The 12,749-nt window shown below is 33.4% G+C and overlaps 1 protein-coding gene across 1 annotated transcript; it reads right to left on the bottom strand.

The window, feature by feature from the left end:
* Window positions 1-2,682: 2,682 nt before the first annotated feature.
* On the bottom strand, window positions 2,683-4,792 carry LOC125057785 (inosine-5'-monophosphate dehydrogenase). Its single transcript, XM_047661680.1, has one exon. The coding sequence runs from the start codon at window positions 4,477-4,479 to the stop codon at window positions 2,944-2,946; it is 1,536 nt and encodes a 511-aa protein (XP_047517636.1). The 5' UTR covers window positions 4,480-4,792; the 3' UTR covers window positions 2,683-2,943.
* Window positions 4,793-12,749: the final 7,957 nt, after the last annotated feature.

The raw sequence follows: 12,749 nt of genomic DNA on the forward strand, positions 1-12,749 counted from the left end.
TAGGGCTTAAATTTACTGTTATTACAGCACTCTGGAAGCATTGGCACCAAACTATCACGTATCAAGTCTCTTTTCGCCGTTCTAGTTATTTCATAGATTAAAGGAATTCTTATTATGACGTAGCATTACTTTCGTATAGGTCGTTGAGAATCGTACAACAATTTTCAATAATCGAATATTAAGACCTACAACGCACTAGCGGCTGGCCGCAATGCGGTGTGCCGCTGCGGCGGGCCGCACATCGATTATTATATGAAACCGCACGATAACAACGCACTGACTTGCGGTCAACCGTCAACCGCTCCGGTTGATCTGGAGCTCCGGCGAGCCGCACCGGTTGAATGATGCGGCGCGCCGCGTCCCCTCCACGCACTCGGCGCGGTTAGCCGTCCTACCTACGTCATCACATATAATTATTTAACAAATGTAAACAAAATATTGTAAACCTATTTTAAAAGAGTAAAAAATAAAAAAATAAAATATGTTTATTATGGAACATAAGATACATGTATCACTTATTCCACGTCATTAAATTTGAATTTGTAATATTTCAAGAAGCACTGACGAGTGACGATTGCGGCAGACCGCAATAGGACCGCAATAGGGACGGTTAGCCGGAATACGGCAGGCCGCTACGGCGGACCGTATATACCGCGGCCCGCCGCAGCGGCACACCGCATTGCGGCCAGCCGCTAGTGCGTTGTAGGCCTTAGACCGGTTACAGTAGTTCAGCATTTTAAATTTAGAATAAGCAGCCAATTTTATCGTTAGATTGTAGTTTTGATATAATCTGTAGCTCGTTAGCGTTGAGTTTGGCAAAACACGCGGGAAAGTGCAACTTTTATACCTAGGATAATCTAGCAACATTTTAATACGCTTTGGTCGCTTGACTTGTGCATTCCGACTGGTGCGTGTGGAAGTGAAGCAAGGAACACTTTTTCAACTGTTTTACGCTCGAATTGTTTGTTGCGATAATACTTTGACATGTTTTGCAGAAATACCGTTTTTTTATATATTTCGTATGTATTTCAGAAATGTGTTTAAAGTTTTATTTTAATGTCGAATACTGCCTAAAGTCTCATTCCTATTAACAGAGGCAGAACTTAAGATTTGGTAGTGTATTCGAAATTTTGTTTTGATATTTTTAAATTATTGCTAGGTTGTCTTGATAATCGCAAGATATACTATTAGCTATTTAACGATCGTTGTGTTTTATTTATTTTATATATTGTTTTTTATATAAGTAGTTAAGTATGCTCTCTATGAGGCTCGATCAGACTGATTATATTTCTCAATGCTCCAGTGAATAATATCGTATTTCCGATTCTTCGAATGTGTACTCAAGGCTTCGAATCTGCTATTTTCAATGGACTGACCCATGGAACTGTTCCACTGTTAAATGACGAAGGCCGGTCTAAATGATTGACAGTTTAATTGGTAGATTAAAATAGCAGAATCGAAGCCATTTTAAAGGACTGATCGATGTGTGCAATTATTATTAGGAATGTAAGAAAAGCGGACGCACCAGTCTTAAAACATAGTTTGTAGCACATTTAATAATTTTTGTACTCTAAGTTATTTAGCACTCAATATTTATTGTAATATCATATGCATGGGCGATTGCTGCTTAATTATGCATAATTCCATTAAAATGTGATTATATTAGAATACAATTTGGTTTTATTTTTACCTAGTTCCACTAACAAATTAGCGCGCAGCATCCTACTGAAAGCGCAAACTTATTTACCTTAGAAATTGTGGCCATGTGCCGAGTTTAAACATTTATATAAAATCTGCGTGCTATAATAAATTTCCGTAATTGAAAGGATTGTATTGTGGTTTTAAGAAAAGAAGCAATATCTTAATTCCATTGAATACAACAATATTGAAACAAATGAAACCATAAATGTCAATTTACTTTATAAAGGTAGCTGATATGATATCCCGACCGACGATATCTAGGTTTGACTTGTGATTGATACAATTTATTCGGAAAACGCTTAATGTCAGCCACATTAAGCGTTTCCCACTAATTTTGATGTGTCAATAGGTCATATGACCTCGATTTATCACTTATGAAAAACTTTATAAGTGATAATTAAAAAAAAACACTGTTAAGAACATGAAGAGATATATGGTTTTAGGTGAAGGAAGATCTTTAGAACTATGTGACCCTCTGACGCGAACGCTAGAAGCGCAATTATGAATAAGAATGATTTAAAAAAAGGATTTACGGCCTTTAATATACCGTACTGGGTGTCTAGATATAAAAATATTTTGTTTTAGGGCAAGTTATTAAGCTAACACATGCTTGTTTTCTGTCACACTTGCGGGCGTTATCGATATTTAATTCACATGTTTTACAAAGATAACCGAAGCGACCTCAATGTCTTGAAACCTAACTAATGCCAATACTCAGATTAAATGAAGCCAATTAGGGGACATTCCACCTTGTGAAAGTAGGTCAATGATCTTCCAGATTCCCTTTTAGCTGTTGGTTATTTTTAGGTTTCCTTCCTACACAATAATTATTCGAGAAGTGGCAAATTTGACAATATCTATATATTATGACTAAGATACAATTAAATATGAGTTTTATAAACATTAATTGAAATAACTGCAGTTAATGGATCACTGAAAAATCAATGTTTTGATGTTGTTTGAGTTGATATTGAAACAAAATTAAAGTTCATTATTTATTTATGAAAGTTGTTTTACAATTCATATAACATTGTGATAGTTATAAAAGTGACAATATGAAATACATCTGTTTACCAAAAAATATACATGTTAACTCATTAGCTTCTCAATATACAAATACTAGAAAACAACAATAATGCTCTTAATATTTTGCTTATTTCATAAAGAATATACTTCTCAAACACACATAATATGTTGATATCACAATCTTAAGAAATGTTTTAAGCAAATAATTAAAGATCTTTAAAACAACCTTTTCTCATAGGAAAATAAACCATGAACATTACCTTCTAACTGAGCTGAATAGGTTCTTTTCATAAATCTCAAATCTCCCGAGTAGCTCATTTCTCTTATTTTACTAACTGACTTGGCTCCTAGATCTTGGCAGCTATGCTGCATACCAGTTTGCAGGTACGGCAGGAATCTCAAAACTGATCCTTTGTCTACAATGCTTCCGCTAACCCCTTGAGCTACCCTGTGCTTGTCTGATTCTTTATGGAAGTATCTGCTCATAGCAGAGCCCTTGCCATCTTTGTTCTCCATAGCTTCCAGGCTTCCCATGCCTCTGTACTTCTTCAGTCTCACACCATCAGAGAAAAAGTATTCTCCTGGGGCTTCTGATGTTCCTGCAAGAAGGGATCCCATCATCACAGTCGAAGCTCCCAACGCCAGAGACTTTACAATGTGGCCAACAGACTGAATGCCTCCATCTGCAATGACTGGCACATTAAACTGCCGGGCATATGATGATACTTGGTACACAGCTGTGGCTTGAGGGCAACCACATGCCATTACCTCCTGGGTGATGCAAATTGATCCACTGCCCATACCAACCCTTAAAGCATCTGCCCCTGCTTCAATGAGATTCTTGGCCTGCATTCTAGTTACTACATTGCCTCCAATTACTTGTATATCAGGGTAAGTTGTCTTAATAAACTTAATCATGTCAATCTGATAAATTGAGTTGCCTTGAGAGGAGTCTAATACAATAACATCAACACCGTTATTAACCAGAAGTTTGAGACGCTCTCTGTCTGCCTCACGAGTACCAATTGCAGCCCCAACTAACAACTGCTTGTTGGAATCTTTAGATGCGTTAGGATAACTACGAGCCTTTTTCAAGTCAGTGCGGGCAATCAAAGCCACAAGTTCCCCGGCACCATTTATAATTGGCAGTTTTCCTTTCTTACTCTTTTCAAGAATATAGTTGGCATCTTGGAGAGTAACACCAGATTGAGCAGTGATCATTTCACTAATAGGAGTCATTACTTCTTTTAAACTTAGTTGGGGATCACCCTCCCTGAAATCAATATCACGAGAAGTTACTATTCCAATCAATTTACCTCCTAATTTTCCATTTTCTGTGATTGGATATCCAGTAAACCCGTTTTTTTTCTTGGCTTCTAGCACATCTGCTACAGTATTTTCAGGGCCCATGCAGACAGGATCTCTGATAAAGCCATGTTTGTATTTTTTTACTTTGTGAACCTCATTAGCTTGATAATCAGCAGTGCAGTTGTGATGAATAATACCAATGCCTCCACAGAGAGCCATAGCAATGGCCATGTCTGCTTCAGTGACTGTGTCCATGGGAGTAGATACTAAAGGCGCTTTCAGGTTAATTTTCTTCGTTAGTGGTGAGGTCAGGTCAACTTCTTCAGCGGTAAAGTCTATGTATCCCGGAAGCAGAAGGAAATCATTATAGGTAAGTCCTTCACTATTCGCGAAGATTTCCCGTGCAGATAAGCCATCTCGAAGGTCGCCCTCAGCATGTGCCATTTCCACGTGAACTTAATTGAGCACCGAGTTAAAGAATTACTAAAGGGGATATTTCTTCTATGCAAATATACTAGTTCTAATAGGAGTCACCAAAAACAGGTACACGTGGTGTTGTAAAATGGCAGGATGTGTAACTTTGCAGGTACGGAACAGTGTATGAAAACTTGTCAGAATTACGTTGGGTAAAATTTAAAACGAAATCTTATATTACGAGGGTTATAAATTATTTTCCTCCGAAAACACGTTTTCAACGTAAAAGTTGAAACCCGGTATTGCGGCTTCTCTGTATGACAGAGAAACTGCAAGTAAAAATTATAAATGTAACAGGTAACTGTCAAGCATCACTTCAGTGAAGTTTGTCAACTGACAGCTATATTTCATAGAGGCAAAATTTACGTTACGTACGAGTAAAGACTGATGCTCCTTTAAATACGCATTATTTGTCTGTATTTTAAATTTTCATTTTATGCTTAAGAGCCTACAATTACTTTGAATTTGTTATCGATGTTAGAATGAAACTACAAAACTAAAGTAATAACGTAAGCGTCGCTCGTTGTATTATGTTTTGTGTCTATTAAGTAATGAAGGTTGGCTTACTATGCTTTTTTTATGATATTAATTTTGTTCGAAGAATGTTTTTTTTATAAACGTGATATTAATATTTATTCTAATAAAAACAATGTTCATCACAATTGCTTAAATTTCTTTTGAAGCCTCTTTTGACTTCAATGAACATCTTAGGAGATATTATATTTTAAACCGCAACAAAATAATGGTCAAATACCTATTAGACGTAAACCGGTTATTTAAAGCGGATGAATCAGCGGAAAACAGATAGCTATTAAGTAAAAGTAATAAATAATTTCAAATATGAATTAAAAATACATTTAAGTAGTATAAATTAATAACTGCTCTTTGAAATTTCAGTAATAGCCATGAGTTATGTAACCTAACATATATATTTTAGTTAATAATTAAAATCCCTTTAGTGTTTTACCACACTCATAAATTGAATTTAACATTCTCGTTTCCGATAATGTCCAATAACATAAGTGTCACTTAGATTTACGAACTCTTCAATAAGACAAGTTAGTTTTTAGTTAATCCAGCGTCGCAACCCCACTACCCCTAATGTTATCTTAGTTATAAGCATGTTTTAAACAATTAAAGCCGGTTGTTACCCAACTTCAAACAAAGTGTTTTATTTAGCAGATCCATACAACAACCGAATTTAACTCACGCTTGTTCGATGCTTAATATAAATTGTTTAGAATATAGGTTTTTTTTAGATTTTTTTTTCGAATAAAGTATCCCCTATAAACCCCTGGATATCTTGATTCGTCCTAAATTTTGTGGCAAAACTGCCAAATTGGCATCATTGATCTAATGATAAAAGCAAAGAGCAATAAAGCAAAAAAGTTGTTTGGTAACAGGCGTTATAAATTCGCATAAAATCCTATAGAACATTAGTAATAATATACGGGTGTTCAAACTAGGACAATATTCACATTAATATTTAAATATATTGGCCATGTTTTCCACCCATTGGGGAGAAACACGTAGGTATACGTTTTTACCGCAAAAATTAAAATTATTAAAACATTTAATATGGTGATATTTTCTAAGAAATATTACATAATTTTCCTTAACTATGTTACTTCATGTATTCCTAATTTTATAAATAATGCCAGGCGCATTATCTTAACATTAAGTACATTTATCCTTAATGCAGAAGCTTTTCCAAATTTGTCTCTGGATGCTGTATGAAATTAATTGTAGTAGTCTGTGTTTTGACAAGAAATCGACACAAATGATAAATTGCTCGTTTCAAAATTATACATGTATCTACTCTTTTCTGTTTGTTATTAGTTTTCTAATTTAGAAATTTATTATCGAATGACCCCACATTTATTTTGAAACCCAAATTCGTCAACAATTACCCTTTGGATTCAGAATTAAGACTTATCGCTGGATGTGACTCCTATATGTAAAAAAATCGTCAGTATTGGATTTGACATTGAAAGTCAGCGCCAAGTCTCTAAAATTCACCATTATAATTAATTAAGACCAAACTAAACTCAATAACACTATTTAAAATTAATTTAATTTTTGGCGTACAAAATGATTATAAAAACGAATAAATCCAAAGGCGCGTTTACGTATGTATTTTTATCTTATAGGATTTAGATGAATACTATGAAATTATAAAACATTCTATTTGTTACAAATGTTTAATTCTTATTTAATACAGATTTTTAGTATTTAAAATAAAAATAGCTTACTCAGATAAATATATAACAATCATTGTTTTTTAACGCAATTTTCGTCAACCTTAACATAACCAGTGGGGCAAGTCTCACCATCAAAGAAACTTCTATTTTCAAAAGTTATGTTCTTAAGAGCTATATTGTACGGTTGTAGAATAGAGTTCTTTTTATCTTCCATATTCTTCGTGCTGTCCTGTTCAATGCTATTAGACGATTTAGTATCGTCTGTTTTTTTCACAATTTCATTATCTTTACCGCTTGTCAATTTTTTTGCGGGCTCTTTCAAAGCTGACATTTTTGTATTAATGTTGCAATTTGCTATCACTTGTGATTTATTTGAATAGGATAAACTTTCCGAATATACAAGAGGTCTATTCAATCTGTCATGCGAGACTGGCGCGTCACTCGATCTGGGTGATAGTTGCGATTGTCCACATTTTATATTCTGCGATATGACTTCCTAATTAATACATTTCAATGATGACGCCACAGGAAAACATTAAAATGACTGATTTTCCTTCCTTTTCATTATCATTAGCATATTCAAATCCTTCGGCGTATGCGTATTCCGTGGCACTGACAATTGTTTGATTAAATACGCTAATCTCAGGAACTACTCATTTGAATTTTTATGTTGGATAATCCTAGTTAAGGTTGGCTCAATATAACCTGTTAATGTTATTACATTTCTTCTACAAATATTTTTTAATATAGGTACGTGAAATTAATATTTATTCCAATAAAAACAATGTTCATCACAACTAATTGAATCTGTTTTGACTTCAATGACCATCTTAGGAGATATCATATTTTTAAAATAACATCGCAACAAAATAATGGTCGAATATCTATTATGAGCGCCTTTATAACGTGAGCGGTATAATAAATTAACTCGCGTGAATCAGCGGGAAACAGATAGCCATTATTAAAAAGCATTTACGCCAAAAACCTTATAATTATTAAAAAAATTGTTGCATCAAAAAAAGGTTTTTGAGGACATGACGTGTTGTGGCTATCTATAATCCAACTTTTAATATCCCTAAAAATCAATTATAAACCCCTTCAGTTTTTGTTGTACACTCAGTTTAAGAGGTAATTTTAAATACTCAGTTTAAGAACAATTTTTAAATATATATTTAAAATACTTTCAAGTAGTACAAAATAGCTGTTATTTCGATCTTGGAATGTATTACATTATTATAGCTTTGTGATATTTCATTTATGCTTGGACTTTATTTTAAGTTTTGATTATTGGTAGAGGCTTAACATAAATTGTATAGAATAGTAAGTTTATTTAGGAAAACTATTTTCTTGAATAAAGTACTCCCTAAAAACCTGGATGTTCAGCATCCTGAATTTGCGAGCAAAACCTTCAAGTGGTCCTCACTGATCTATATATTTGATACAAATAAAGAGCAATCAAAGCAAAAATTTTATTGCTAACAGGCTTAAATTCGCATAAAATGTGATAAATCTTATCCTATTTTCCACCTATTGGGGAAAAACATGTAGGTATACGTTTTACCGCAAAATTTTATATTTTTTAAACACTTTTATAAATATTACTTGATTTTCCTTTACTAGGTACTGGTATTCCTAAATTTATGAATAATGCGATGGGTATAATTTTAACATTAAGTACGTTTACCCTTAATGTATGTGTTACCAAAATTGTCTCTGGTATATTGTATGAAATCAATTGTGGTAGTCTGTGTTTTGCAAAAACTCGACAAAAATTGTTCATCTCTAAATCTCACCATAATGAATTAATATAAAGCCCTCAACTAAACTCAATAACAGTACTTAAAATAAAATTAATTGTTAAATAAATTCAAAGGCGCGTTTTATGTTTGTATTTTTAATTTAATGTTATAGAAAAAATATAAATACTTAAAATTTTATAATATGAAAGAATAATTCATTCTATTTGTTAGAAACGTTTAATTCTTACTTAATACTGATTTTTAGTATGTAAAATAAAAGCAGCTTACACTGATAAATATATAACAACATAGTACACCAATTATTGTATTTTCACACATTTGTCGTCAATCTTAACATAGCCAGTGGGGCAAGCATCACCATTAATAGAATCTCTATTTTCTAAAGTTATGTTGTTAAGAGCTATATTGTGCGGTTGTAGAATAGAGTTATCTTCCATATTCTTCGTGCTCTCTTCTCCAGTGCTATTGGACGATTTGGTATCGTCTGGTTTATTCACAATGTCATTATCTTTACCGCTTGTCAAATTTTTCGCGGGCTGTTTCGAAGCTGACATTTTTGTATCGATGTTGCAATTTGCGATCACTTGTGATATATTTTGTGAGTTTACCGTCGCATTTACGAGAGGTCTATTCGATCCGTCATGCAAGACTGGCGCGTCACTCGATCTAGACGATACTTGTAATGGTGCAGATCTTATAAGCTGCGATATAACTTCCTGATTACTACAGTTCAGTGATGACAGCCACAGGAAAACCACAAACTGTAACATGACCGATTTTCCTTCCTTATCACAAATCGCCCGGCATGACGTTCAACATTTTCAAATCCTTCAGCGTATGTGCATTCCGTGGCACTGGCAATCACGTAATAAGCTGTTACGTATTGTAGTTCCACTTTTTACAATAAGGCCGTGAGCGCAAACGATTAGCTTAGAGGTAATAAAAGGAAGTATAGTTACAATAAGATCGACCTTGTACATCCTAACATTTAAAGTTATAATACCATTGTTCTCGACAACGTAGGTATAATATAACTTACTCATATTAGGTTTCAATAAATATTTCTATTTTATTTGGAATAACTAAGTTGTATTCGAAATCCTTGGGTTATGAAGAAATTTTATTAATGATTTTTTATTGTTATGGCTCTTTCTGAAGTAGCGTCATTTTTCCTAAATGGAAAAAATCAAGCATCCTATTTAACCAAAAAAGGTTTATATAAACTTCTACATGAATTCCAAATCAATGGACTGTATAATGTGTATTCAAAGTGGTTCTATTCCTAAAATTCGTGGTGTTTTTACACCTTTTTTTATATTTTTTAATTTAGCTTTCGGCTGTAAAAGTTTGCCTTTCTCACATCCGGATCATATACACAATTTAAAAAATCTTTATACAACAAAATACTTATATATAGAAAGACTATACTTTATAGAAAAAATATACTTTCTATATAAAAAAATAATATATATATATATGTATAAAATATGATTCCATCCTTTGTTTTAAAGAAACATTTGGCTTGATCCTATTAATTTATAATCCAAGTCAACGAAGACTTAATACACCTAATTATACGCGAATTGAAATTGATATGTATATGTCTAAGTTATTACAGGATTGTGTATGGAAATAATATGGCATATATGTACCAAGAACTTCTATTACTCATAATGACATTGTTACAACGTATATTTGTTAGATTTCCATTCCTTCAAGTTCCTGTATTATGATTTGTTATTAAAAGTACATAGTTTAATTATAAGTTTTCATTTTCTTTTGTATAGAAAAGGGATTGGATATTATAAAATAAAATTTCAAATTATATCAAAAGATTGTTAGCAAAAATCTCACGAAAACACTCAGTTGCAGTTTAAAATTTAAAGTCGACTAATAACGAATTTCCATACTTTATGGCTAAAAATTAAAACAGAAAACAAGAATAATCATAAAAGTAAATAACGTCGCACTAGGTCTTTGTTATATGTAGTTCAACTATAAATGTAACAGGAATGTTATAAATGAAATAATGTTTATCGGTCTGGCCTTCATATAATATATCAAAGATTTATATTGCAATATATATTTTTTTTGAGCAGTGTTGGCCTAGTGGCTTCAGGGTACGACTCTCATACCTGAGGTCGTAGGTTCGAGCCCCAGCTGTGCACCAATAGACTTTCTTTCTATGTGCGCATTTAACATTTGCTCGAACGGTGAAGGAAAACATCGTGAGGAAACCGACATGTCTTATACAAAAGTCGACGGCGTGTGTCAGGCACTGGGGGCTGATCACCTAGTTGCCTATTAGATTTAAAAATGATCATGAAACAGATTCAGAAATCTGAGGCCAAGACCTAAAGAGGTTGTAGCGCCATTGATTTTATATATATACTAGCCGATCCGGCAAACGTCGTTTTGCCATGTATATCATTTATAATAAAAAAATAGGGGTTGATCGTCGAGGGTTGAAAATTAGGGGTTGTATGTATTTTTTAATTCTTTAACATAAAAAAAATAAAAAATAAAATTTTATCTATAAATAAAAAAATAAAAATTAGGGGTGGATTACCCTTAACATCTGGCGGGCTGATTTGTGAATCTAAACCATTCCCAGATCCCCTTGAACACACACAAAAAATTTCATCAAAATCGGTCCAGTCGTTTAGGAGGAGTTCAGTCACATACACACGCACACAAGAAATATATATATTATAAGATTTTATGCCAATGTCAGTAAAAAGAAAATTATGTAACACGTGTATCCTACTGTGTCTCACTTATGGATGCCAAACCAGGTCTACCACTATCAGAAACAATCAGAAACTTACAGTTTATCAACAGGATATGAATCATAAGTAAGCCGACCACTAATGTAAGGAAAACGACAAAATTATGCGATGTATTAACAAAATTAAAAACTTAAATGCACTTGGACAAAATAAAAGCAAAAGGGATGATAGACGTCATATAATGGTATCCCAGAGAGATGGGAGATGGAAAAGAGGTCGTTCAATAAAGAGATGGTAAGACGATCTGCCGGAAGGATGGAGAAGATCAGCTCGAGGGAGAGACGAGTGGAAACAATGAGGGGAGGCCTATGTCAGAAGACAACCTGACCAACTGGCTGATAGCTAGTGTATAAGACTAAGTATATAAGGGTCTGTTTCACAATTTATGGATAAAGTACCAAATAGCTATGCAACACATAAGCTATTTGGAAGACAAATTGTGCTATTTGACACTTCATCGGACTCATAACTTATGATGGACTTTGTGACGAATAGCGCTATCTGACAGTCGTGAAACGCAACAATAGTGTATATCCTACCAATAAGTAATAAATAGCTAATTTGGAACTTATCTAGAACTTATCCGTACATTGTGAAACAGACCCTTAATATAGTTAATATGTATGTCATCGCTTAGGTTAAAATTATGTAAATGTATGTATTTGGTAAATAAAGGCTTTTATTATTGTATTTATTTTCTGAAATTGTATATAATACGAGGTCAGTGAACTTATCTAGAAATGTCAAAAATTATACAGACTAAACGTTTCCGCTCGGTTGTGGTCTTGGGGATTTCCTTGAAATAAATAACTTAAAAGTAGCGTTCATTGAAATTCCAAAAAGTATTTGTTATTTAACTCAAGTAACAGGTTTAGAGGCCACCAGTTCTACTTTCTAAGTGTTGTTTAAATTTCTAAATATATACTTACCGTACTTCGTTATCACTTTCAGACAATCCTTTATCTTCTTGATCTCTTACCATATATATAAAAAACCTAACTGTCGTAGTCTTTTGTTCATCTCAAAACCAATATTTTAGTGGGAATCTGACCCAGGAAGACCAAACACAAAACCGCGACCGTGGTCACATATTATCTGTAACTTGGTCTAATAATGTTCATACTTACCACGTTTTAGTATAGTGATGGTCCGAAATTGTCTTACAGCTTCAAAACAAGGGCAGTAAATAAATGTAGCTTCTACATGAGCAGTCTTTTTCAATCAGGCTTTTTGTCTATGTTATTCTAGTTCTTGCCGGAATATGTTTTGAACGATTAGTAGCTTACTGAACTAAGCTACAAAAGCATTTAATGATATCAACAATTATTTGTACAAAAACAAATGAACTCACACGAAAACAGGCTGAAAAACGTATCTCCATACTTTGCACAAATATATAATTCAAATTGGTACACTACTAAAAAACAAGTTTTACCCAATAGTTGAGCACTGGCGGAAGAAGATTCTGACAACGTAGGCAATAAATAATA

Source organism: Pieris napi, chromosome 17 (genome assembly GCF_905475465.1).
Source record: "Pieris napi chromosome 17, ilPieNapi1.2, whole genome shotgun sequence".
NCBI classification, from domain to species: Eukaryota; Metazoa; Arthropoda; class Insecta; order Lepidoptera; family Pieridae; genus Pieris; species Pieris napi.

Coding starts and splice junctions, on each gene's coding strand:
- LOC125057785 (XM_047661680.1), bottom strand. CDS start 4,479: ATGGCACATGCTGAGGGCGACCTTCGAGATGGCTTATCTGCACGGGAA.